General features: G+C 49.4%; 1 protein-coding gene across 1 annotated transcript in view; it reads left to right on the top strand.

Annotated features, from left to right (window-relative positions):
* Nucleotides 1–3,054, top strand: part of LOC117203171 (uncharacterized) — a 29,592-nt gene extending 26,538 nt beyond the window's left edge. Inside the window, exon 6 of the mRNA XM_049705852.1 lies at nt 585–3,054. Coding sequence (XP_049561809.1) covers nt 585–901 — 317 coding nt within the window. The 3' untranslated portion in view covers nt 902–3,054. The remainder of the gene's footprint in view (nt 1–584) is intronic.
* Nucleotides 3,055–27,827: the final 24,773 nt, after the last annotated feature.

Raw genomic sequence — 27,827 nt, 5'->3', positions numbered from 1 at the left:
GAGCTAAAAGTGCATCCTTTTCCTTTTTCCTTCTCTCCCTCTTCCTTCCCCACCCAGCTGCCTGCAAGGCACTGTCTCCTCGCTCCTGATTAGGTGTTCCATTTACTCTCTTTGCAAAGGAGCTGCAGAAAGCAGATTTAGCCACGTGTCTGTGCATTTTCCTGGAGAAGCCTTCACAAGACCACTTCTCCTTTTCCATACTGGCCTTCTCTGAGTTGTTCTAGAGTCTTCACATTTGGGAAAACATCTGGATGTCACCTAATTTTCATGCTGCATCTGGACGTGTGTCAGAGCCACACTGTAACAGCACACTGGGAATCATGTCATTTGTTCTGGGGCAAGCCTAGAGGCGGCTTTGTGTGGGTCTACCCGTAGGTGCCGGAGGAAGGAAGAGGGAACTCGGAGGGCCTGCAGAGATGAGGAGTCAGGTAGGATCCTATTAAGTGGGTTTCACTGAAGGCTGTTGACACACTTCTCATAAACCCCCCGCTTCCTGCTATTTTCACAGGAGAAAACACGATGAGGGCTGGAAGTCAAATTAAGCAAAATTCCCCAAGTCACTTGAGCTATTCCTCTGAATCCAGGGCCCTGGGATAACACAGCCTGTCAGCGACCCCTGTTTCGTACCTGTCTTCCATCTCCATTCTGCAGAGGGACCAGAGAGATGATTCCAGAAGTGCTGCCATTGCTGGTATGTCCGTCCCTCCCTCTCTGGTGCTGGCGCCTCACCTTCTACCCTCCACTGTCTCTTCATCCATCTTTCTCCTCTTTATTTTTGTCCACCCTCATGGCTGTCAGGGGGCTCTTGGGTCATCTTTGTCATCATAAACTCATGGGTTCCAAAGTGTGCTCTGTGGAACACTACTTGAGAACGTGCCTCAAAAAAAAAATGGATCCCTGACCAACTGCCAGGAATGGCGCACGCTGTGTCCCTCGTGGAGATTCTCAGTTCGTGTCACCTATTGAGAGCTCTGAAAAATTCCATAATAAATGGTTTAACATTGTTTAACTAGTTTTTCCCAAAACCTTTTTGATCATGGACCCTTTCCTATGAACTCCCAAGGAACACCTATCAGCAGGGTTTGGTGAACCACACTTTGGGAAAAGCTGGCATGAACAATGTATTATTTGTAGAAATGCTGTGAAGTCAAATTCGCTTTTGAGAAATCTGGCATCAAAGGCCTATGGAAAAATGTGTGTGCTGTGCTTTAATGAAAGTATGACATTCGTGTAGATCGGAGGTCCCCACCCCTTTCACCACAAAAGATCCTTTTTAGTTCTTTCCTCAAGGGATTCCATGTTTCGAAAGCTTTTATCTACCCAACAAACTACATTTATTGAATAATAATTTGTCCTTTGAGTTTTATTCATCAAAGACATATTGCTGCCAATTAGTGCTTCGGATCAGCCAAGATAACCACTGTTACCACACAGAGTTGATATGACTCCAGCCCAAAGCAAATAAACTTAATGTTTTATTTAGTCTGGGAACCTCACTGAGGTAAATGTATGATTTCCTTTGGGCTTTTTGAAATCTTGAAAACAGCTTACAGACCCCTTGCTGCCTTCCCAGAGTGCAGGGTGGGTGGGAAGCAGGACTGTGTGTGGAAACCCAAGGAGGACATACATGGTTGGGAGGCAGGCAGGGAGGCAGAGGTTATTGGGGCTGCCCACGGACAGCGAGGACAGCCGCGGGCCGGGGGTGGGGACAGTGTGAAGCGGCTACAGTCCCTGGGAAGCCCGAGGGTCCATGGATTATGCGGTCCAGATCTTGAAGAACAGAGGAGATGCCTAAGGCACGCACGTGGGGCTCCCCAAATGTGGGCAAGAACCTGGGCAAAGCGTATGTACCCCTGTAGCCAGGTACCCGGAAGAGCTGGGGAGGAGGCCGGGGCCCAGGGGACGGCAGGGTGGGGTGGGCGCTCTGCCGGCTGTTCTTCCCGGGCCTCCCCATACCTGGTAGTTTTTATCATGAGCTACTAGGAGGTGAGTGAACTCAGTTTGGCCGCCCTCGTGGTTTTTTGTTTGTTTGTTTTTTCGGTACGCGGGCCTCTCACTGTTGTGGCCTCTCCCGTTGCGGAGCACAGGCTCTGGACGCACAGGCTCAGCGGCCACGGCTCACGGGCCCAGCCGCTCCGCAGCATGTGGGATCTTCCCGGACCGGGGCACGAACCCATGTCCCCTGCATTGGCAGGCGGACTCTCAACCACTGTGCCACCAGGGAAGCCCACCCTCGTGGTTTTTGATGGAGCCCTTGAGGGTTCGAGGCCCCTGAGGTACCGCCTTCTGCTCTGCGGCTGGCTCCCTCCTACCCCGGAAGAGCCTCGTGCGGACCTAGCGGCCGGCTCCCGTGGGAGACGGTGGGCATCCCGGAGCTCGGCCTCAGACGCCGGGGTCCGCGGGCTCCTGACACAGAGGCTCTCCTGGTGCGTTTGAAATGGGATCAGGTGCCCCGCGATCCGGTCTCCACTGGACGTTGCACAAGAGCTGTCGGGGCAGCTGTGGGTGTAGCGGGGTGGCCCCATTGCCTGCAGTCAGAGGGGGCTCCTCTATGGGAGGGAAGTGCTCAGGCCAAGCCCTGTGCAGCCCGAACCGGCCTCCATGGGCCGGCCGCCCAGCCCTGTCCAGACACGGCCGTGGACCTCAACACCAGCCTTGCTTCTCAGCTCTCTCCTCTCATCAGCCAGGACGTTTTCACAGAAGATATACAATCTGTGCCTGGCAGAAGCCCGGTTGCAAAAATAAATCTTTCCCTGAACATTTTCCAGGCCCATTTTAGAAACAAATCTGGGCGATGCCTTTTACTCATTTCCAAAGACAAACAGCCGACGCCTGAGGCGTCTATTCGCGCAGAAATGTTTCGAGAATGGGGGATGGGATCTGCCCTCAGAAGAGCCCACCCCGCTTTGAGCGGGGAGGGTGAGCAGCCCTGCGGATTGTGCCCCCACCAAACCGCTGCCGGGGTCTGGGGACACAGGTGGGAGGGAGCTCACAGGCCTGGGCTCCAGAAAGGTGCAGCCTCGCAATGGGGGCCTCGCCCTCCCCTCCCCCTCCCCTCCCCTCCCCTCCCCCTCCCCTCCCCTCCCCTCCCCTCCCCTCCCCTCCCCTCCCCCTCCCCTCCCCTCCCCTCCCCCTCCCCTCCCCTCCCCTCCCCCTCCCCTCCCCCTCCCCCTCCCCTCCCCCTCCCCCTCCCCTCCCCTCCCCTCCCCTCCCCTCCCCTCCCCCTCCCCTCCCCTCCCCTCCCCTCCCCTCCCCCTCCCCTCCCCTCCCCTCCCCTCCCCTCCCCTCCCCTCCCCCTCCCCTCCCCTCCCCTCCCCCTCCCCTCCCCTCCCCCCCTCCCCTCCCCTCCCCTCCCCTCCCCTCCCCCTCCCCCTCCCCTCCCTCCTCCCCTCCCTTCCCCCTCCCCCTCCCCTCCCCTCCCCTCCCCTCCCCCTCCCCCTCCCCTCCCCTCCCTCCCCTCCCCTCCCCCTCCCATCTCCTCCCCTCCCCCTCCCCCTCCCCCTCCCCCTCCCCCTCCCCTTCTCCTCCCCCTCCCTTCTCCTCCCCTCCCCACCCTCCCCTTCCCCTCCCCTCCCCTTCCCCTCCCCCACCCCTCCCGCTCCCACCTCCCCTGCCCAGGTTCTCCCACAGGTGGAGCCTTCCTGTGGCTTCCAGAAGCACTGACAGCTGCAGAGGCTACAACCTCCCCAGAACCCACCCACCCATTCTCTCAGTAAACATTTACACTGAGCACCTGTTAAGTCAACATAGGCACCACGGTAGGCGCTGCGGATTCAGCGTGAAGTGTGCCCACGGGGCCAGCGCGCGATGGGCCCTCCGTCCACGAACAACCACTGAATGAGTGAGTGATGCGGCCGTCACACAGGGCTGTAGTTTTCTGTGCTCTATCACGGCATTGTCTCATTTGATTTTTACAACAGCCCTGTGAAGGGCTGGGAAGGAAGGAAGGGCGGGAGGGAGGGAGAAAAGGAAGTTCCTATTTACCCGGCCAGTGCCCTATGCTTTTACATGCACTATCTATTTATCTATTTAATCCTCCCAACTATACTATGTGGTAAGAAGGTACCTCGTCCTCACTTTCACAGAAAAAATAAAAACCAAGGCCCAAAGGAAGTGCCAGAGGAAGGACTGACCCAAGGTTGGTCTGATTCCAGAGACCCAAACTCTCTTGCACACAGGTATACTCACTCACACACACATATACACGCATCTGCTCCACCGGCCCCTGCTCCAAGGATACCCAGTGACAGACCCACGCACCAACATTGACTTTGCCTCATTGGTAGGTAAATGTACCTGCTCTGCATCCTGAGTGCTCCTTTCTGCACTTGGGGACCCAGTGCAAGCAGGAGAGCCCAGGTCCCTACCTCTAGGTGTGCCACTGAGCATCGGAAGTGTGGCTAAATCTGAAATGAGATGCGCCGTGAGTGTAAAACACACACAGAATTTCCAAGACTTAGTGAGAAAAAAGGAATGTAAAACATCCTGTACTTTATATGGATCGCATGTCATGATTATGCATCTTTTAGATATATTGGGTTAAAGAAAAAATGTTTTTAAAAAGAGTATTTCCTATTTCTTCTTTTTTTAATGTGGCTATTGAAACACGTAAAATCACTTATGTGGCTCCTGTTCGTAGCTTGTATTATATTTCTGAGGAACAGCTCTGCTCTAGATGGAAAGACAGACTCTAAACAAGTAAACAGATACAGAAGAGAGGTGACTGCAAATAGAGAAAAGTGCCAGAGAGGAAATAATGCAGGCGGTGCGCTGAGAGGGGCCGGCAGGTGGACACAGGTGGCCAGGACCTGCTGGTCTCCCGTGGCAGGTGGGGAGAGGCAGGAGGCCCTCGTAACCATGGGGATAAGGCGTTTCCCACGCTGGGGAGGTGCCGGGGCCTGTGTCCTAAAGAAAGGAGCCGCCGTGCGAAAATCCAGAGGGCTGTACAGACTCCCACTGTATTCTCACCCCACTGAGCCATGAGTCCTGGAGCTGCAAGGACCCTCAAGGTCATCACCTCCGCCTCTGGGTTTCAGAGGGTTGGTTTTTACCGAGGTCTGTTTACCAATGTAGGACTGGGTGACTCTCATGTGCCTGCCCTGGTATTGTTTACTCCACAGAGGTCCTCTGCGTGCCTGTGATGGTCCAGTCAGCAATAAGCTCTGGGAAAGAAGTGGTGACAAAATCAAGTCCCTGTTCCCAGCAGCTCATAAACAAGGGTGAGGTGGCTGGAGCCAAACGGGCGAAGAAACATACATGTCAGGAGTGGTACGTGAAAAAAATCAAGAGGGAGAGAGGGTGGGTGGGAGCTGTGTTAGAGAGAAGGTGATATTTCATCAGGGACCTAAATGAAGTCAGGGAGGGAGCCCTGAGGACACTGAGGGGAAGAGCATCCCAGGGATCTGGAACAGCAAGTACAAATGTCCTGAGGTAGGAACCTGCCTCTCAAGTTCAAGAACAGCATCAGGCCAGGGCCCTGGGGAAGAGTGAACAAGGGAAGAGTGACCAAGGTGAGGTCAGGGTGAGGACCTGGATGGATTCAGAGTCACATGGATATTCTCTGTAAGTGGCAGCTATGATTATCATTATTATTATCATTACCACAGATTTCCTAGAAAGATGACAACTGCCACCATTCACAGCATCTTCCAAGATGAGGAGGTCCTCTGGCCCCAAGGCTTCGCACAAGAGAAATGGGATGGCCCGTGGCTGGCTGGGCACACACTGTCTTATGCTCAGCAACTTGTCTGTGAGACAAACCGTACAGCGGGGCATTTGGACTGGGGGGGAGGGGGTCTTGGGGTGGAAGTTTGGAGCTGTCAGAGGGGCAGGTGGCCCAAGTGATGACAGGACTCAGCGATTTCCTACAATTAGGGAGCCAAGGCCCTAGTGGCTTGCTGAGGTTCTGCTCTTCCACCCTCTCCCATCCGCGCTGTAGCCCTGAGTTTACCAGGCCCCTCCCCTACTCAAGAACCCACCGTGGCTCCCTGTTGCCTGCTGTTTTGTTCTTCAGCTGACCCTTTGCCACAGTGATCACTCATGCCCCTCAGGTCTCCCTGTCCAGTGATGATTTGCCAAAAAATGTTGGCTAAGACTGCTAGAGGAAATTACTTGTTTGTTTGTTTGGGGGTTTTTTTGCTAAGAGGGAAAGACCTGCCTTAACGAATACTTTTTTCCGAAGAAAATGATCCTTCTGACATTCTCTGAACCACAAAGCCAGGGCTGCCTTGGCTCTCCCGGCACGTTGGGAGTGCTTCCCTGTCCCGCAGAGTGTGGCAGGCCCCAAGAGGCTGCGAGGCTGCACTTCTGCGGGCACAGCTGTGCTCACCAACCTGGCCTGGACTCAGGGGCCCTCCACAGGAGGCCGAGGGCTATTCTGACAGGCTTTTTAACATAGCAGGGTGCATTCAAAGACACTGGCCTCCCATCCCATCTGCATTCACTAAGCCAACATTCACTGAGGACCTACTGTGTGCCTGCCACTGTGCTGTGGCCTCACTGCTCAAAAGTGGTTTCTGTAGGGGCAGGCTTATTCCAGATAGGCTTCTAGTAAAGAACGGCCATCACCTGTTTTTTCGGATTCCTTGTAGAAACAGAAAATCATTTTTTATAATTAATTTTTATTGGAGTATAGTTGCTTTACAGTGTTGTGTTAGTTTCTCCTGCACAGCGGAGTGAATCAGCTCTACGTATACATACATCCCCTGTTTTTTGGATTTCCTTCCCCAGAAAACCATTCTTTTGAATCTAATAACCACAGTCCACCAAGCTTATAAAAATCTTTCCACATTCCATCACATCTCATGATGCCTGTTCTTTGGTCTCCAGGGGAGCTCCGGTGTCCTGAGCCTTCTGTTTGCTCTTAATCAGGAAGATGGGCATCATGCCATAGCAGTTTGCAAACGGGAGTCGGAAAGGTAAGTGACTTTCTTAAGATCACACAGCCACACAAGCTGGAGCTAGGGTGGAAGCCCCATGCCTGAATCTAGAGGGGTCTCCACTCCGGATGCACAGGGAATCACTAGGGGAACTTTTACAACTGCCAACCCCTCAGCGGCTGCCCCCAGAGGGTCCAATTTAATTGATTTAATTGGCGGGGCCTGGGCAGTGGTAGGGGGCAGGTTAGAGCGCCCCAGGTGATGCTAATAGGCTGCAGGAGCTGAGAATCACTGTGCCAGAGCCTGTAGCACAAGCACACTGGCTCAGGCGCAGAGGAACCATCCCGGCTCTGCCACTAACTTGCTGTGTGCAAAGCCCATAACCTCTCTATTCTTCAGTTTCTTCATTTGTCAAAAGGGAGATCTCTTTCAGGGTCTCCTTCACATGTGGGATCTGTGAGTCATGGGGTAATGGGAAGACGCTTGAAGCCCTCAGCGGGGTGCGACTGCAGGAAGGGGCTTGAGGTCCTGGCCCCCCTGCCTGCGGCAAGTGGGGAGAGCGGGGCTCCTCTCCTAACGTGATTCTCAGAACTCTTCTCTGTTCTCCGTTCCCGGTGGTGAAAAGCGCGTTGCAGAACAAACAGAGCTATGCCTGTTTCCCAAATGATGAAGGTGAGTTCACCTCCTTGGGTGGTTTTTCAGTGTTTCTGAGACAGAGTTCACTTTTCTTCTGGGACACTTTGGGGCGCACTGGGACCTTAACGGGGGAGGTTAGGGGCTGGGGAGGTGTGAGAGGCCCCTCCTCACACCACAGCACACCTAGTACTAAAGTGGAGGGGCTCAGAGAGCTCCAGAGTCGGGCGGCGGTATGGCCGAGGCGTTGAGAATAAGAGGGCGGGAGGGCTGGCCTGAGCCCCCAGGAAGTGCCCGAAGCCGCTCTCCTGGCAGGAGGGAGGCCACGCCCTTGAGCCCTGGAGGGGCAGGTGTCACTGCACCTTCGGACTGAAGTGAGGGGGAGGGGACTTCCCCGTAGAGGGACAGGCACCCCTGTCGTGAGCTGAGCCCCCGAAGGTGGTCCCGGCGTTCTCTGTCTGACTCAGAGGATGTTTTTTTCTCCTCGGCACCTGGTTCAGGGCCCCCCGGAGGATGCGTGTTGACCGGCCAACGTTCCCACTACAAATGTGGGCCCCGGAGCCAGAATTTCTTGATTCTGAAAAAGTACTTCCTGCCGGCAGCGCCTCAGGAAGTGGATCGTAAAAGTTCTTTTCCCCGCGCTCCTCTTCGTGCGTGGGGCCTCTGCGTCCAGAGTCTGGAGCGCGAACCCGACGCGGCCAGGACAGAGCGGGAGGCCCTGAGCGGTACTGCGGGGCAGCGGCTCCCCCCGGCAGCTGTCCCAGGTTGCAGCGTCAGGGCAGTGGGTGTGGATCCGCGCCGCGACCTCAGGCGCAACAGTTAGCAGTTTCCTTCCGTTTCCTAGCTCCCAGGCTCGGAAGGAAACCCTTTCGGTGTGTGCGAGGACCTCTTCTGCTCCCTGGGGTCCAAGGAAGTGGAGCTCTGGGCCTCAGGTCACCGTGGCACTGCCGAGACTGGCTCTTCACTCGTCTTGGTCCCTGGGGGGCAGCGGCGCCATCGAGTCCGGGTGCAGCCCCCTGGTCTTCATGCCCTGTGCCTGCGGGCAGTCGTGGCCAGCCCACCCCGACGCGACTCCTCCCCCTTTGCCGAGACCACCACCCCTGTGCCCCCGTCTCAGTCGACTCCCCTCTTCAACTCAAGCCGCCACTCTCATCCCCCCTTCCCTCTGGAACCACACAGATGGCTCCCTCTCCCCCGCCCCAGGGGCCTAAGACTTAACAGCTCTTTACTTGCGGAGTTGGGGTGGGTAGGTGAGAGAGTGCACCCTTTCAGAAACCCCAGAATGACCTCTGTTTCCCAGAATGGGAAGCGGGGAAGGGGAAGGAAGAAGCTCTATTCTTCCTTTGGGCATTCAGAGCAAAAGCATTAGCGAATGCCACTTCTACCCACACCCACACGGCTGAAACCAAACCAAACCCCAAACACCGATTTTTTTGGTTTTACTAAATTGCTCACCTTGTTACATTAGCCTCATTTCACAGACAAAGAAACCAAGGCTTAAAGGGTTTAGTTACTTCAACTGCCACTTGGCCTTGGGTCACAGTTTACAGAGATACCCACCTCACCATTTGCATACTCGGTGGGACTAGTGTCAGGTGGTGGGCACTGCCCCAAACTGTGTCCACATGGCTCTAAGCAGTTACTCACCTGCTGGGACACACCCTCCATTACAACTTTAGCCACAGCCAGCAAATGGGTAGGACTTGACCAAGAGACAATTACATTCCAGCCACTGAAGACAGAACTAGCTAAGCCTCCTTCAGGAATGCATCACCATGGCTTAGGACTCTACAGCTTAGGTGTGCTTGATTTTTGATCACCTCTCCTGGACCAGACACTGTGCTCACAGTTGTATGTATATTATCATATCATCCCCACAAGAATTCTACTAATATCTTTACTCTCCAGATAAGGAAAAGGTTGCTAAGAGCGCTGAGTAACTTTCCCAAGTCCTGTAATAAGCAGGTTGGCTAAGTGGGATATGAGCCTGAATTTCCTAATTTTAATCCCCTGTTCTTTCCATAATGTATCAGTGAAGGTAACTGGGCAATTTCATTTTTCAGAGAAATAAAAGCAAGAGAGGGGAATGCCAATGTTCACTCCTTTCATTTGTGGTGACACACGGGTAGACCACGGGGAAAGCAATCAGACATTTCAGTCTCAGGAACTCAGTGATGGGAGAGCAGCCACGACAGTGGTTATTCCACAAAGGACCACCAGGTAGCACCATTGCACAACAGCTGCGTACCCAACAGCTCAACTCAGACCAGAATGGGAAGATGCAGCCCGGAGGAGTGGCCTGCTTTTCATTAAGTCACTCAAATGACCTGGTAAGTCGAATGAGGCTGTGTCCATGCCCAGCCATTGCTCATGCTCTCCTGATGTCCAGAGCTGCTCTGTGAATAAGGAACTCAGTCAGCTCCTGTCCATTTACTAACCCATCTGTTTAGCAAAGATATGCTTTGTACTTTGTAACTACTTAAAATATCTTGACTTTTTTTTTTAAGTTTATTTTATTTATTTATACATATATTTCTGGCTGGCTTGGGTCTTCGTTGCTGCGCACAGGCTTTCTCTAGTTGTGGTGAGCGGGGGCTACTCTTCGTTGCGGTGCACGGGCTTCTCATTGCAATGGCCTCTCTTGTTGCGGAGCACGGGCTCTAGGCACACAGGCTTCAGTAGTTGCAGCATGCGGGCTTCAGTAGTTGTGGCGTGTGGCCTCAGTTGTTGCAGTGCGCGGGCTCAGTAGCTGTGGCTCGCAGGCTCTAGAGCTCAGGCTCAGTAGTTGTGGCGTACGGGCTTAGCCGTTCTGCGGCATGTGGGATCTTCCCAGACCAGGGATCGAACCTGTGTCCCCTGCAGTGGCAGGCGGATTCTTAACCACTGCGCCACCAGGGAAGCCCCAGATCTTTTAATATAATTTGATGTTTCTGAAAAGGTTGTGCTTCCTTGTCTAGAGGTGCAGGGGGCAAGGGTGAAGTTCTTTAATGGAGGTCCCTTTTGGCCTGAGGAGGTGGCGGGGAGAGGTGCTGGGTCTGGGTTGAAGGTGAAGGGGTCAGCAGTCATGCAAGGGCAGAGCCATGGTTTCACTGGATTGAGGGCCTGGCGGGCAGCTTTGTACATCTACCCATGGCCTCTGTACAGCGTCAGGGACTTGGAAAGCTTTGGAACTGGAGAGAGGAGGGGAGCGAAGTGGGTAATAAACAGCATTTCTCACACTGTTGATGGACACAGTCCTCTCCGTTGCTAACCTGGTTCCTGGATTTTGGATGTTCCTAGGGTGGGCATGGTGGGCAGGAGCCAGGAGCCCAGAAAGTCTCCAGGTTGTCTCCACCTCGGCTCCAAGTGTGTCTGTCACACACTCTGCAAATGCAGGCAGTGTCAGGGCCCTGACACTCGGGAGAAACAGGAAGCTAAACCAAGGCCCCAGACTTTGAAATGTGAAGAGATGGGTCTTTCCTGACGGAGGGAAGTAATGGGGCAGGCAGAGCCTTGAGTGGTGATGTCCACACAGGGAACACACAATCCCAAGCGTGATGTGCCCAGGATTACCTTCAAAGAGCAGGCGAAGTAGGAGTCTGCTTAACAACCTCTGAGAAGTCAGAACTAGACAATGGGTTGGGATAGGGGTCAGAGAAGCACAGGCTGTAGGGCAGTGTCTGCTGCCTGTAGCCCAAGGAAGCAGATCCAGGGGCAGGATGGAGGCTGGCTTCCTACGGAGGGGCCAGGCAGGACCTCGGGCCGAGTGCTGAGTGCACCTCGGAGTGCTGATTGCTGAACTCTGACCTGTCGGCAAGGACCCACCTCAGTGAGGGAGGGCCCAGAGCTCTCAGACAGCGTTTTTTAGTTTTTATTTTCTCTGAAACCTTAGCCCTTTGTACAATGAATAGTCAGTATTGGAGAATTTGCTGGAAGGAATGTGGGGTGCTGGGCAGAGATCCTAAGCTGTGCTGAAGAACGTATAAGGTGGTGTGACAAACTTTGTGGATTACAGCTTTTTTTTTACCAACCTCTTGTCTAATGCTGACGGGTGTCCAGTTATTTTTATAACTACCGCACAAGATCTGTAAAGAACGAAAAACGAGTATTTTTAAATGTCGTATAAAAATAATTGCTATGACTTATTTAAATATAGTTACAAAGGAACTTCATAACAGAATTTGCATTCAAGTATCGTTACTATACTATACTATAACTCAGAAAATTTTCCCTTTTGCACAGCCCTCTTATGTGGAAGCATAACGTGTCATAAGCAGTTGTTCTGTAAGAAAACATAAAAGTAGATTATCAACAAATAAGATTAATAAACACAGCATAACCTCTATACACTGTAGAAATATTTATGTTTACTTAATAATTGGGATTTAAAGGGCTTGGAATATTTTTATGTGTCTTGCATATCATTGACAACTCAAAGGGCCTTCAGCGTATTAAATCTAAATTCTAGTCTGTGTACAGATGATGCCAGCTCCCAAGTATTATGGGCTGACTTGTGACCCCCCTCCAAAATTCATATGTTGAAATCCCAATCCCCAGTACCTCGGAATGTGACTGTATTTGGAGACAGGTTCTGTACAGGGGTAATTAAGGTAAAATGAGGTCATTAGTTGAGACCGCAATCTAATATGACTGTGTTCTTATGAGACGAGGGAGTTTGGAGACAAGATACACAGAGGGAAGACCCTATGAAGACATAGGGAGAAGACAGCCATCTGCAAGCCAAGGAGAGAGGCCTCAGGAGAAACCAACCCTGCTGACACCTTGATCTTGGACTTCTAGCCTCCAGAACGGTGAGAAAATAACTTTCTGTTGTTGAAGCCCACCCTGTCTCTGGTCCTTTGATATGACAGCTCTGGCAAATGAATACACTGAGTTACACAGACTAACGGGGAAGAAGCCGTAAGGATAGAAGAAGCTCAGATTGCTTCTTTCAGCGATAAATCTCTTTTCCCACAATAATTTGTGCCTGTCCTCTTTTTTTTAAAAAATAAATTTATTTTACTTTTGGCTGCATTGGGTCTTCATTGCTGCACGTGGGCTTTCTCTAGGTGCGGTGAGCGGGGGCCGCTCTTTGTTGCGGTGCGCGGGCTTCTCATTGCGGTGGCTTCTCTTGCTGCAGAGCACGGGCTCTAGGTGTGCAGGCTTCAGTAGTGTTGGCTCGCAGGTTCTAGAACGCAGGCTCAGTAGTTGTGGTGCACGAGCTTAGTTGCTCCTTGGCATGTGGGATTTTCCCAGACCAGGGCTCGAACCCGTGTCCCCTGCATTGGCAGGCGGATTCTTAACCACTGCGCCACCAGGGAAGCCCTGTACCTGTCTTCTTAAAGGAGCTATTTTCACCAAAGAGAAAATCATGAATCTTCAAATTTCAAACATGTTCATTTGTTTCTACGTGACTGTATACGGTTTGAAAGTGACAGTCACCCTTCTGAGCGAGTCCCCTGTCTCCTAAAGAGTCATGGCCTGTGTCATGGCCTCCAGTTTGGCAAGATAAATGAGCAGACTCACCAGGTCCTGCGCCCTGTGGATCTCTGATGCATGCATCTGGGCCTGGCACAGGGAGCCCTGGGGGCTTGGGCAGGGCCAGCCAGACAGCGAGGTGAATTCCAGGCCCTGAGACCAACTGCAGCAAGCTCTGCAAAGCCCCTGAGCAGGGCAGGGCCGGAACAAATGCCAAAGGTGGTCAGGGAGCACTCGCCGTGTAGGTGTGGCCTGGTCCCTGCCAGGGTCTCCCACCTAGAACTGGACACCTGGTCAGTGCTCTATTTTGAAGACAGTAGCTAACTACTGCCTAATTGTTTTAAAATAAATAGTTGGTGGACTGAGTAGTACTTTTCAAAAATTGGTTTTGTGTGGATGGGCTGGATTCTCCTAACACACAAAGAAGATTTCCTGGGGGAAAAACTCCAGAATCTATAGCTCTAGGCATATGAGGTTGACAGGCCAAGGAGAAAAATTAATTATTTTAGAGCTCTACTGTTTGGCAGTTGGCATCCTGCTGGCATCGCTGCATACAGGTACCTGAACTTTTTCTGCAATAAAACCGTATTAATTTGAAATCCAAAGAACAAAAAGCAAAGTGCTCCAACCCCCAGTGGATTTTGCATTTACCAGGTTCGGCTTATCTCAGCACTTTTATTAAACAGTAAAAAAAGGCGTCTGGTTGGTTGGGGCCTAGCAGTGGCTTTGAAATAGTCGCTATTTTTAATTAACCAAGACTGAAGTAATGAGGTTTTACTGTAATTTGGTATGATTTAATTAACTCTAACTTCTCATCAGGCCTTAAACCTCCCTGCCCCAACCAAGACAGCCCTCAGCCAATTGCTTGGATTAGGTGTTTCCCAAGACAGCGGAGCCTCTGGAAAGGCTGGCCTTGCTCTGCCCCTCAGGGCAGCAGTGGGGACCCCACTTTTGCTCAGCAGCTTATGGAGTAACCTGTTTTTCTGGGTTTTTTATTTGCCATTGCTGCCAGCTCAGCATGTCTGCAGGCTTGTCACCTTCCTCTCCCCCTGGGTCCCCTGCCACACGTGGTTCATCCACAGGCTCTGAGGCTCAGAACCGCCCTTAAGAAGGCCTCTCCTTTTCCCTCAAACTGTACCAAACCCTGTGCCATCTTTCTTCTTAAAGCCTGTCCATCTCTGTGGTCGCCCCTCCACGGTCCTAGGCTCCCTGCCCTTCTTCTTAGCCTGCTCAATCCTTTCCCTTTTCAAATGACCCTCTCATTCTTCTGCAACAACACTCCCGGAGCTGCCCAGGGCCCATCGGAGGTTGTCCTTGTTCTGCAGAGCTCCAGGAATTGGTGGGGAGGCCTTGAGGTGAGGATGAGGGGACGGAGGGGATGGAGGGAGCCTGGACAAGCCACTTGGTTCTCCCCACCTCTGCTCTGACCAGAGTGGCCCTTCTTTCTCCTGGGATTCATGCATGAAGCTTCTGGGTAATATTTGATGTGGCAACCAAAGGTGTCTGTTGCTAAAAATAAGGTAGAACACCACTGATCTGTACAATAGGACCTCCAGTTTAACAATCATGACCCCAAACCATGCAACAAAGGCAGCCTCTCTGTTCTTTTCTACTTCTCCCTCTCTCCAAAACCACTCACCCATTGGGTCTTGAGAGCATCTTGTCATTTCTCACATTCGTACCTGGAACAAAAGGCCCCTCTTCTCCGTCCTTCTAATTCCTAGTTATTGAAGGCCTAGCAGAGACCTCACCTGCCCCTGATGTGGCCGTGTCTGCCCTGACCGCTGGGGCTGGAAGGCTCTCTCTCATCCCGCAGGCCCCTGCTCCTCTCCCTGGCCACAGCTGAATGGACCAGGGGACCCTTCACGGGCCTCTGGAGCCTGACACAGAAACACGTGCCTGCCGGAGAGTGTGGGGTGGAGAACTGAGACTGAGCCATTAGGTGAGCATGACTGATGCCTGGGCAGAGGGACCACGCGGAGTCCGGAGCCACTTGTCAGTCAAAATTGGGAGATGGGGGTACAGAGGCTGTGGGTAAACTGAGAGAGGTAGAGAGCAGAGGCAGGAGAGTGAGGAGGATAGATGGGGTGGGAGGCAGAGAGAGAGAGAGAGAGACCCGATTCTTGTCCTCATTTGTGAGACCCCCAAGGAGGTCTTGCAACAAACCTTCCCTTTACTGGAGCCCACTTGCTGGGGCCTCTGTTCCTGCCAACAGAAGAGCTAGTTCACATCTCCTGGACTGGACGTTGAGCGCCTCAAGGGCAGATGTTGTGTCTCATTCAGCTTTTATTCCCCGCAGCACATACCACAGGAGCACGGCAGGGAGCGTGCATATGGGAACCAGCGCTACCTGCCTGCCTCGAAAACTCGGCGTGTTTGAGCTTTAACGCTGAGTGTGTGCAACCCAAGCCTGGGTAAGGAGTTATTCAAAACCCATGGGCACTTCACACCCACCAGGAGGGCCATAATCAAAAAGACGACAGTAACAAGTGTTGTTAAGGATGTGGAGAGATCAGAACCCTCATATGCTGCACCAGCTGTGGGAAACAGTCTGGCAGTTACTCAAAATGTTAAACATGGAGTCATCGTATGACCCAGCAGTTGTACTCAAGAAAAATGAAAACATACATCCATCCAAAAATTTGTACATGGATATGCATAGCACCATTATTTATAATGGCCCAAAATTAGAAACAACCCAAATGTCCATCAGCTGATGAATGAATAAACAAAATGTGGTCTGTCCATACAATGGCTTATTATTTCAGAATAAAAAAGGATGAAGTACCGATACATACTACAACATGGATGGACCTTGAAAACACTGAGCTAAGTGACTATGCCAGTCGCAAAAGACCACACTTGATTCCATTTATATGAAATGTCTAGAATAGAAAAATCCATAGAGATAGAAAGTAGATTAGTGGTTGCCAGGACCTGGGGTTAGGGGAGAATGGGGAGTGACTGCTAATGGGAATGGGCTTTCTTTTGCGGGGGATGAAAATGTTCTGGAATTAGACAGTGATGATGGTTTCACAACCTTGTGAATATACTAGAAATGCACTGAATTGTACATTTTAAAATGGTGAATTTTATAGTGTGTGAATTATATCTCAATTAAGAAAAAAACATGGGCAGCCCTAACGATTGAATATCTAAGCACTAAGCAGCAGTGATGGCTAATATGTTCCAAAGAGAGACAACCAGACATGCGCCTCCTTTGGAAGAAGGAGGCTCCACCACCTGTGAAGGAGCTTTGCCCAAAAAAAAAAAAAAAAAAAAGGGAACCTGAGTCCAGTCAAGCCCGTAGCTCCAACACAAACTTGCAGGAAATAGAGAGGCAGAGGAACGTGTAAAATGACACCACAGGGAAGTAGTCCAGACTGCAGGAAACTGTATTGGACAAACAACTCAGTTACTTCAACAAATGAATTCCAAAGGAGAAAAGAAAAAGAGACCATGGGGGAACACACACATTAAAAGAGACAAATCAACCAATTGCTCTGTGTGGAAGTTACCTGATCCTGAGTCAAATAACCTGTTTAAAAGAATTAGGGCATTTGACACTTTGGAAATTTGAACACTGACTGGATATTTGATAATATTGAGGCATTATTATTCTTCAGATTTTTTCCCAGCTTTATTGAGATACAATTGGCATATAACACTGTAAATTTAAGCTGTGCAGAGTTGATTTGATACACTTACATATTGCAATGTGATTACCACCATAGTGTTAGCTAACACCTCCATCATGTCTTATGATTGCCATTGCTTGTTTGTCTTGAGAACATTTACAATCTACTCTCTTAGTAGCTTTCAAGTATATAGTACAGTATTGTTATCTATAGTCACGATGCAGTGTGTTAGATCCCCAGAACTTATCCATTTTCTAACCGGAAGTTTGTACACTTTGACCAGCAACTCCCCATCTCCCCTGCCCCCAGCACCTGGTAACCACCATTCAGCTCTCTGCTTCTACAAGTTTGGTCTTTTTAGATTCCACATATAAGTAAAATCTCACAGTATTTCTCTTCCTCTGTCTGACTTGTTTCACTCAGCATAATGCCCTCAAGGTCCATCCCTATTGTCCCAAATGGCAAGAGTTCCTTCTTCTTGTGGCTGAATAATATTCCATTGTATAAATATACCACCTCTGGGGCTTCCCTGGTGGCACAGTGGTTAAGAATCCGCCTGCCAATGCAGGGGACACAGTTTCAAGCCCTGGTCTCGGAAGATCCCACATGCCGTGGAGCAACTAAGCCCATGCGCCACAACTACTGAGCCTGTGCTCTAGAGCCCGCCAGCCACAACTACTGAAGCCCGTGCGCCTAGAGCCCGTGCTCTGCAACAAGAGAAGCCACTGCAATGAGAACCCCGCGCACCACAACGAAGAGTAGCCCCTCCTCACCGCAACTAGAGAAAGCCCGCGTGCAGCAATGAAGACCCAACGCAGCCAAAAATAAATAAATAAAATAAGTTTATAAAAATAAAATATACTACATCTTCTTTATTCATTCATCAACAGATATTTAGGTTGTTTCCATGTCTTGGCTGTTCTGAGTAATACTGTAATGAACATGGGAGTGCAGATATCTCTTTGAAATTCTAACTTCATTCCCTTTGGATATATAGCCAGAAGCGGGCTTGCTAGATCATATGGTAGTTCTATTTTTAATCTTTTGAGGAACCTCCATACTGTTTTCCATAGTGACTGCACCAATTTACATTCTCACCAACAGTGCACAAGGTCTTTTTTCCACATCCTTGCTAACACTTATCGCTTGTCTTTTTTTTTAATGTAGATTTTATAAATTAATTATTTTTCTTTTTTAAAAATTTATTTATTTATTTATTTAATTTTTTTTATACAGCAGATTCTTATTAGTCATCCATTTTATACACATCAGTGTATACATGTCAATCCCAATCTCCCAGTTCATCACACCATCACCCTCCCCCCTGCCACTTTCCCCCCTTGGTGTCCATACGTTTGTTCTCTACATCTGTGTCTCAATTTCTGCCCTGCAAACCGGTTCATCTGTACCATTTTTCTAGGTTCCACATATATGTGTTAATATACAATATTTGTTTTTCTCTTTCTGACTTACTTCACTCTGTATGACAGTCTCTAGATCCATCCACGTCTCTACAGATGACTCAATTTTGCTCCTTTTTATGGCTGAGTAATATTCCATTATATATATGTACCACAACTTCTTTATCCTTTTATCTGTCGATGGGCATTTAGGTTGCTTCCATGACCTGGCTATTGTAAATAGTGCTGCAATGAACATGGGGGTGCATGTGTCTTTTTGAATTATGGTTTTCTCTGGGTATATGCCCAGTAGTGGGATTGCTGGATCATATATGGTAATTCTATTTTTAGTTTTCTGAGGAACCTCCACACTGTTGGCTGCACCACGTGGCATGTGGTATCTTAGTTCCCCGACCAGGGATCAAACCTGGGCTCCCTGCAGTGGAAGCACAGAGTCTTAACCACTGGACCACCAGGGAAGTCCCATTATCTCTCGTCTTTTTTGATAAAAGCCAGTCTGACAGGCACGAGGTGATACCTCATTGTGGTTTTGATTTGCATTTCCCTGATGATTAGTGATGTTGAGCATCTTTTCATGTACCTGTTGGAATTTGCATGTCTTCTTTGGAAAAATGTCTATTTAGGTCCTCTGCCCATTTTTTAATCATATTGTTCTTTTGCTATTGAGCTGTATGAGTTATTTATATATTTTGGATATTAACCCCTTATCCAATAGATGGTTTTTATAAACATTTTCTCTCATTCCATAGGTTGCCTTTGATTTTGTTGATATATTTTTTTTGCTGGTTAGAAGCTTTTTAGTTTGATGGAGTCCCACTTACTGATGTTTGTTTTTGTTGTTTGTACTTTTGGTGTTGTATCAAAAAAACTGTTGCTAAGACACATGTCAAGGAACTTTTCCCCTATGTTTTCTTCTAGGAGTTTCACAGTTTCAGGTCTTCCATTTAAGTCTGTAATCCATTTTGAGTTAATTTTTTTGTGAGTGGTATAAGATAGGGGTTCTGTGTGTGGTTATCCAGTTGTCCTAACACTATTTATTGAAGAAACTCTTATTTCACCATTGAGTATTCTTGGCTCCTTTGTCAAATATTAGTTGATTGTATGTGCATGAGCTTATTTCCATGCTCCTGATTCTGTTCCATTGGTCTATGTGTCTGTTTTTATGCCAGTACCATACTGCTTTGATTAATATAGCTTTGTAATATAGTTTTAAATCAGTTGCTACCTCCAGCTTTGTTCTTCTTGATCAGGATTGTTTTGGCTATTCTGTCTTTTGTCAAATTTTAGGATTTTTTAAGAATGTCTGTGAAAAATGCCATTAGAATTTTGATATAGATTGCACTGAATCTTTTCAGATTTGTTAATAATATTTTGGGTTGTGTTGTTTTTGTTTGTTTGTTTGTTTGTTTTAAAGAGTCCTTGTCTTTTAGAATTGCTGAGATATTTATAGGAAAAAAATATGATACTTGGGATTTATTTCCAAATAATTAAGAGGAGGGGAAATGAGTGGAGGTATAGATAAAATGAGATTGGCCATAAGTAGACAGTTGTTGAAGCTGGGTGACAGGTATATGGGCGTTCATTATATGTTCCTACTTTTGTATGTTTGAAAATTTCCATATTTCCATATTTATTTTTTATTTAAAAATAAACAAGAAGAATTGAAAGAGAAAAACCATGGTAAAGTAGTTGTTGAAGCCTGACATCTGTCAAAGATTGACTGCCAGCCTGGCTTTGACTGGTCTGCTGGCTGAACCTGAGTGTCTCCACCCTCGTTCCCTCCCTCACTGCCCCAAGGGCCCTTCCCAGGAGGGAGCACTCTCAGTGGCCTGTGGACTCCCGTGGACCCAGGTGGGAAGAGCAGGTGATCACATGAGGCCACCACTGTTGTGGAACATATAATGATTCTATGCTATGGGCCTCCCGTAATCAGAACACTTGAGAAAGCAAAGAGCTGAGGTGTGTGAGGAGGAGGAAAGGGAGGAAACCTTGGATCAGAGGTTGGGGAAAATTCTAGTCAACGGAGTGAGTTGAACTAGAGCGACAGATAAATCCTGCAAACCATCTTTGAATGCATTTCTTTTTTTTTTTTTTTTTGGTGTACGTGGGCCTCTCACTGTTGTGGTCTCTCCCGTTGCGGAGCACAGGCTCCGGAAGCACAGGCTCAGTGGCCATGGCTCACGGGCCCAGCCGCTCCGCGGCATGTGGGATCTTCCCAGACCAGGGCACGAACCCGTGTCCTCTGCATCAGCAGGCGGACTCTCAACCACTGCGCCACCAGGGAAGCCCTGAATGCATTTCTTAATGAAAATTAAAAACCCTGCAGGCGGATGTACTTCTCCTTTGCTTGAAGATGACCACTTTGGAAATGACTGGTGCCTCATTGGAAGGTCAGTTGCAGGCTGGCTGTTTCAGAACAGAGAACACATTTCCTATGGAAGCAATGTTATATGTGGTGTTGGGTTCCCAAGTTCTCCCTTAATCTTTAAAATTTTATATAATCTTTAAAAAATGTGAATCACTATGTCACCTGAAATTTATATACTACTGTAAATCAACTATACCTCAATAAAAAAAAAAGGAGCCAAGATATCTGAAAGACTAGACACTTATCCTTAAAAACAAATTGATTTGTGTTCCTCACCATATGTTGAATGGGAGTTTGTAAGGAAAAGCAATTCAATTATTTAACAAAAAGAAGCTACAATTATTTGGTTACATCTGAGTGTTATTTGTGAAACTTCAATGAAATTGTCTTACCAACTTAAGGAAAATTAAAAACTTCAAGTGAAAAAATAAAGTTTACTCAGCTAGTTTAAATGCTGAGCATTTGCACCTGAAGTAGTGAAGACAAATTTCAAGGTTTGGAAAGTTAGAAAACACTTGTGTTACACGTCAGGTTAGCAGACATGTGCCTGGCAGCCCTCAGGAACTCTTAGTGGGATTCAGAGGAGGGAGAGAGTCCTTCCAGTTAGGAAACCAGGGAAGCAGTGAGATTTGAGCTGGGCTTAGAGTGGATACATTTCAGGGGCAGAGCAATCCCTCTGTCTTCCTTCCTCATCTTTGTTAGGAAAAATTCTGAAGTGTGCTTTGGGGCAATTCCCAAATTAGCCTTGAATCAGGCCCAGTGAGTTATGAGGAAGTGTTAGGAGCAAGGCCAATGTATCTGAGGCAGACAGAAATGTGCTCAGGATGTGCTGAATTGATAACCACACCTCCAGGCCTTCAGGATGATTCCAGCTGACCATCGCCACCCCACACTCCTCCATCAGAGTCCAGGCCCACAGTTCCTGACCTCTTTCTCACTTCCACTTCTGTCAAAACTGCAGGGTTAGATTGGCTCTTATCTTTGTTTTTGTTATGATGTTCCAAACACAGCCTTCCTCAAGTGATCTTTTCCACCAGGCCCATAACTTCTTCCTGAAACTAGCATCGAGAATGCAAATACCAGATCCATCAGGCAGGTTCAAAAAATAGGTCTCAGATGGCTTCCTTATTTCAGGAAGCATTGGATTAATGATTTCCACTCAGGAAAATATTATGCTGGAGTCCATTCCTGCTTCTAGTCCCCAAGTGAACTCCAGGAAAAAACAAACGAAAAGCAGTCTTAGTGCATGAAGATTAAAGGATGAAAGGGCCTCATTTTCCCTAGCATGAAACTTTAATAGTTAAAGTAATAAAGAGAATAGATTCTCTTGACTCCCCCCTTTCCACTCCCATAACAGCCAGGAACTCATTCCTCATTTGCTTCTCAGCCATCAGCTGTCCCCTATCAGTTATCTATTGCAACAATAATGCTGTGTAACAAAATCTCCCAATTTTAGTAGCTTCAAACAACAACGTTTCTTATTGCTCATGTGACTGTAGGTTGGATGGGTGGTTCTGATGATTTGGACCAGGCTTGGCTTAACTCAGCTGGGCTTACTCTGGGGTCAGTTGGTGGCTGAGCTGGAAGCTGGTCGATCAAGCATGGCCTCAGGTGGGATTAATCAGTTCTCCTCCTCAGACTAGCCCAGGCTTGTTCTCTCTCGCTCTAGCTGGCCTGCCCTCATGGCTGAAGCAGGGGTCCTAAGTGAAGAGCAGAAGCACTCAAGACCCCCAGAGGCCTGGACTTGAAATGGCATAATTCTGCTACACTGTGTTGGCCCAAAGCAAGTCACGAGTCCAGCTCCGATTCCGGGGGTGAGAAAGGACACTCCGCCTCATAATGGGAGGAGTCGTGAAGTCATGTAGGCAGGGGGATGCCTACGGGGGGCCATTAACTGTGGCCATGAGTGCCAGCAATCTATCAGAACTGCCAACATGATTTTTCTTTTAATTGTGGACTTAGTCCAATTTCATACATTAATGAAACGTTCAGATTCTACTTCCAAATTCCTAATTCCTAGGGAACTGGGAAACTGTCAACCTTCTCTAATCCTTCTTCATGTGACACACATTTCCAGAGCATCCACTGTGCCCAGCCCCTTGCTCAGTAGGTCCTGGGGAAATACAGGAAAATGACCCCTCTCTGTCCCCCGGATGCTCCGCCCAGTGGGAGAATCGAACCATGAACAGGGAGAGGAGGCGCCATTCAGCTGCTGTGGGAATCCCTGGGGGAGTGATATTTGGTCTTGAGTTCGAGTTTTCCAGAAACAGAAGGAAGGGGAGTTTAGTCCAGAGGCCTTGAAGCTGTAAAGATGGTCGTGTTTTCAGGAAAGAGAGCTGCTTGCAGGGAAGGGCAGACCGGGGTTGCAAAGGGGCTTATCAGCCCTTCCTTATTCTGAAGGGTACAGGAAACCACTGCAGGGCTTGAGCTGGACTCATGTGCCAGGTTTGCTTTCAGAAAGATCTCTGGGGAAGCAGGGAGGTGGAGGGAGAGCAGAAGACGGGGAGACAGGTTGCCAGACTATTTCCATTCCAAATCTGTCCTTTCAAGTTGAAGTTTCTATGATGCCCACCTGCTGGCTGAACTGGAGAGCCTCTCTGGAGCAGCTCAGAATTACACAAGCCTGTGTGCAGTGGGGGCAGGGTCGGGAAGCTTTGCCCTTCTCTGCTCTTGGCCAACTTCATAACAGGTTAGCTTTTAAACTTGTGGCTCATTCCAGACACTGTGCCTCTGGCCCTGGAAAGAACTCACCTTTCCTGATCCTGTGTAACATTTCCACTTTCTGGGAAACACATCCTGTGTGTGATTAGGTGAGGGAGGCGCATACAAATCCTTTAATGTCTTAAACCTTCCTTCTCTGCGTTTATCTTACAAAGGCTCCATCCCTGGAGAATTACCAGCTGCAGTTTTATTCTGCTGATGCCTAGTTCAACTCCTGAGCTTTCAGATCCCCAGCTCGTCTCCCATCACAACTGGGTTGTCACAAAACTCATGGGAAAGCGTGGCAGGCAGAAGAGTGGCCCCAAGACGTCCATGTCCTGATCCCCAGAACCTGTGAATGAGTTGTTACAGGCGAAGGGAAATTAAGGTTGCTGATCAGCTGACCTTAAGACGGGAAGTTATCCTGGATTACCCAGATGGGCTCAATGTAGTCATTAAGGTCCTTAAAAGGGGAAGAGGGAGGCAGAAGCGAGCTCAGAGCGGGGCAGGGTGAGAACTCCGCCTGACGTTGCTGGCCTTCGAGACGGGGGAAGAGGGCCATGAGCCGGGAACGCGGTGGCCTCTGGAAGCTGGAAAGGGCACGGAAATGGATTCTCCCCTGGAGCTTCCTGAAAGGAGCACAGCCCTGCCGACCCCTTGATTTTAGCCCCGTGAGACCCACGCCGGACTTCTGAGCCACAGAGCTGTCAGGTAACAAGTTTACGTTGTTTGAGGTGATTTGTTACGGCGGCAGTAGAAAACCAATGCAGGACATGTGAGTGGACAGTGGCTTCCTTGAGGACGGGGGTTTCTGTTACACCCCCCACATCCAGAACATGCTGTCGCAGGCCCAGTGCTCAGAAAGGATTTTCAGAAGGGGTAGGAGTGATGGAAGGAGTGGGCACCTGTTCTCTGCAAGCCCCCATCTGGCTGTGTGACCATGGTGAGTCCCCTCACCTTCCGGTGACTCAGTTTCCACGTCTCTTAAGTAAGGAAGTCAGGGCTAATGACCTCCAAGGTTTTGGAGACTTTTTTTTTTAAGAAGATGTTGGGGGTAGGAGTTTATTAATTAATTAACTTACTTTTGCTGTGTTGCGTCTTCGTTTCTGTGCGAGGGCTTTCTCTAGTTGCGGCGAGCGGGGGGCCACTCTTCATCGCGGTGCGCGGGCCTCTCACTGTCGCGGCCTCTCTTGCTGCGGAGCACAGGCTCCGTAGTTGTGGCTCACGGGCCTAGTTGCTCCGCGGCATGTGGGATCCTCCCAGACCAGGGCTCGAACCCATGTCCCCTGCATCGGCAGGCAGATTCTCAACCACTGCGCCACCAGGGAAGCCCGGTTTTGGAGACTTTTGAGTTGACCTGCAGATATGTCCCTTACTTTCTTTTCTCTCCTGGCAGCCACCACTGGATGACTCTCTCTCCTCCCACTGGTCTCACCCATAAAGTCTGATACTATCCTTCTCAATGAGTCAGCGCCTGAGGCCTTCATCAACTCTGTTCTCACCACCCTCTCTGGGGTCCCCTGTGCTTCCTTGTCCCTCAGGGGTGCCCTGCCCACAGGTTCAATTTGGAGATGATGGTAGACATAGCTGCCCAGACCCCCCTCGTCCTCCAAACCCTGAGAAACCACCTTGCCCATTCTCAGCTGTGGAATGTGGCATGGAGTCTTGTTTCACAGTTTTGCTTAGGATCGGTGCCTGGGACATCCCCCTGACGTGTAGTGCTTTGGGTTTGAATCGTGCATTTCCTCAGATCAGTGTGTGGCCTTGGAGCCTGTCTTTCCTATTCAGTGACAGGGGACAGTCACTGGATCAATGGGAAGGAAAATGAAGCTCTGTGTTCTTATCTGCTATGAGAGCCATGTCCCAAGAGTAGGATGACACTCATGGTGACATCTGTTTTCCTGACCCTCCTACCCCTGTTTACAGAGAGTGATGATATGTCTAAGTGCAGATTCAACTTAGAGGAATCTTTTTCATTTAATAACGAACTGAACCAAATTACAGCATGCTACCTCCAGGTGACGGTCAGATCTGCCATTCTCGAATGGTCTAAATTTGTTTTGGGTTATAAATGTTCTTAGAGCCCGAGTTCTCTTCTCTGACCACCCATTAGAATCACTCAGGGAGTGTTTAAATCCAAGCCCAGCGCACCTCAGAGCCATTGAATCACTGGGTTAAATTTATTTGGTTTATAAATAAACCAAATAAACCACTTTTCCAGATTCTGATGTGCAGTCAGGTGGGGGAACCACTGCCTTAGATGACAGTATTTACTTCTGTTCTCCCCTTTGCTGTTTACAAAAACAAGTTTACTCAATGGACACCTTATAGCAATGGATCGTGACTGTTTACTAGTACAGTTCACTTGATATGGAAGAAAAACCAAAAAACAGGTTTACTTAACAATGACTCCAAAGAGCAACAACGTCCATGTGCCCTTGATTGTTAAACAAGAAGATGCTCTGTGTAACTGACCCTGGACCCCCTCTTAGTGCCAAACAGTACTTACAGGTAGTCTTGGGATCTCAGCCCTGGGCCTTCTAGCCAGCTGAGCATCCAAAGTCTTCCAGAAGTTTGTGGATAAGACTCCTATATGCTCCCTTAGCTGTCTCTCTTCTAAGAGCCCAAAGGAAAAAAAAAAAAGCTGGCACCTGTGCTGACCTCTTAGGCCCTGATCCAGAAAACCTGCTCTCCATGCAGTTGCCTCTCCCACCCATTCCCCCCACTTCCTCCTGCTCCCTCATGCTTTGCTCACAGACTTTCAGCCCTAGTGCATCTGTGAGGTATAATCCTCCCTGAGCCCCCCTTGCTCTATGGACCAAGCCTTTGGAGCGCACGCTTTGACCCAGCCCCTGACACTGCTCTTAAACTCGCTGCGTGCTCCCCACCCACTCAGCAAGGGAGACTGGGACCTACAGGCGTGGCTGCGAGGCTCACAGTGCCCAGCCTCGGTGTGTTGGGGGCAGCAGGCCAGGACCAGGGCTTATGGAGGCCTGATGGTTACAGGTCTCACCTGGACCAGCAACGCCCTATAGGGGCAGGCTCTTGGGAGCAAGGGCTTCTGGGTCACACCTGGAGCATGGGAACATGCTGGCATCAGTCAGCCAACAAATGCAACTCATCTGAAGTGACTATTAATGGCTGAGAGGGCACTGAGGACAGGCAGTGGGACTGCAGCCCAGGATGTAAGGGGGAAGGGTCAAGAATCTGGTCTTGGGTGCTGAAGCCTAGGCAGGGAGGGGGCCCCGGCAGGCACTGTGGCACCCGAGGTGATTCCTGCTACCTACTACCCCCCTCCCCACCGTGACAGTCTTTCACGCTGCAGACCCCATATGGCTTCCCTGCCTCAATCAGAGATGTAAGCCTCAGCCCGTGAAGGGCAGGCTCAGCTGGTATGTCCTCCTCAGAGAGTAAGTCTGAGCCAGTTCCTGCTGGTGCCCCTCACTTCTCTGGTGAGCAGGAATCCAGTCACCCAGCGGCATGTCTTTCCTGAGTAAAATCTCCCAAGGCTAACTGCTCACAATCTGAAGAGAGGAACGTTCCATTCTCAAAGAAAAGAGAAACATCCTTTCCTCCAAAGAGCCCCTAACAGCCAGCTGCTAACTAGGTATCACTTGAAATTCACAGACACCAGTTCCCATAGCAACCCCAGGGAACTACCCCAGCCTGCCCTTGATACAAACGGCTTTAGCAAGGGGTTTCGAAAGAATCAGATATTTTAGACACAAGTTTTAAACACAGTTTCTAGGTAGACATCAAGGGGTTCCTCACCTGAGGTAATTTGATGAGCAAGTCACTGGTCGGTTCAGTCAATGAAAACAACTCTGATGTGATCGATGGCTGGGAGCAGTAGGGCAGTTGGTGGAAAGGCAGAGACTGCATCCCATGATGAAGGGGACATCCCTAGGCTTAGCATCATGTTTGAAATCCTTGGACAGCCTTCTGTGTGCAGTGCTGTTTGGAAATGATGCCAGAAACCAGAGAAACCGCTGATGCACAATGATGGCAGCATTGGTGTGAGACCTCCAGCATCCTGCATTGCACAGTAAACCCACGTCTGCACTTAGCCCCTCAGTTCGGCCACCTTGGTGCCTTCTGATGAGGACAGCCCTCTCCTCTGCGCTCTCTTGGGCGCTGCAGAGGGTGAGTATGAGTCTCCCCGGGCCTTCTTCTCTGAGGACGGGTTGTCTGGCCCCCTAGAGTGAATTTTCCAGGCACACAGGGCTCCTTGGAGAAACGGGCTGGGATTTCAGGACTGAGAAAGGGAAAGAACAAAATAAGCCAGGACTAGCTTGTGGTGCCAGAAAGTAGGGAAGTGCTGGAAGCATGATGAGGACATGTCCAAGGATCACAGGAGCCAGCTTGAAAGGACTCTCAACAGCCCAAACTGGGGAATCTGAGACAACAAAATAAATAAGGATAACAGTGGATCACGACCCCTAGAGTAAAATGAGTGTATTTCGCTAAGTGAAAGAAGCCAGTTCCCCAAAGCTACATATTGCATGAATCCACTTACGTGACATCCTAGAAAAGAAAAAAATCATAGGGATGGAAAAAAGATTGGTGTTCGCCAGAAATAGGGGTTGATCACAAAAGGGCAGCATGAGGGAATTTTGGAGGGTGATGCGACTGTTTCGTGGCTGTGATGGTGGATATATGAGTCTATATATTTGTCAAAACCCACAGAACTGCAAACCTGAAAGAGTGAATTTTACTGTATGTAAATTAAAAA

This window comes from Orcinus orca, chromosome 2 (genome assembly GCF_937001465.1).
Source record: "Orcinus orca chromosome 2, mOrcOrc1.1, whole genome shotgun sequence".
In the NCBI taxonomy this organism is placed as follows: domain Eukaryota; kingdom Metazoa; phylum Chordata; class Mammalia; order Artiodactyla; family Delphinidae; genus Orcinus; species Orcinus orca.
This window is presented reverse-complemented; position numbering and strand designations above follow the sequence as displayed.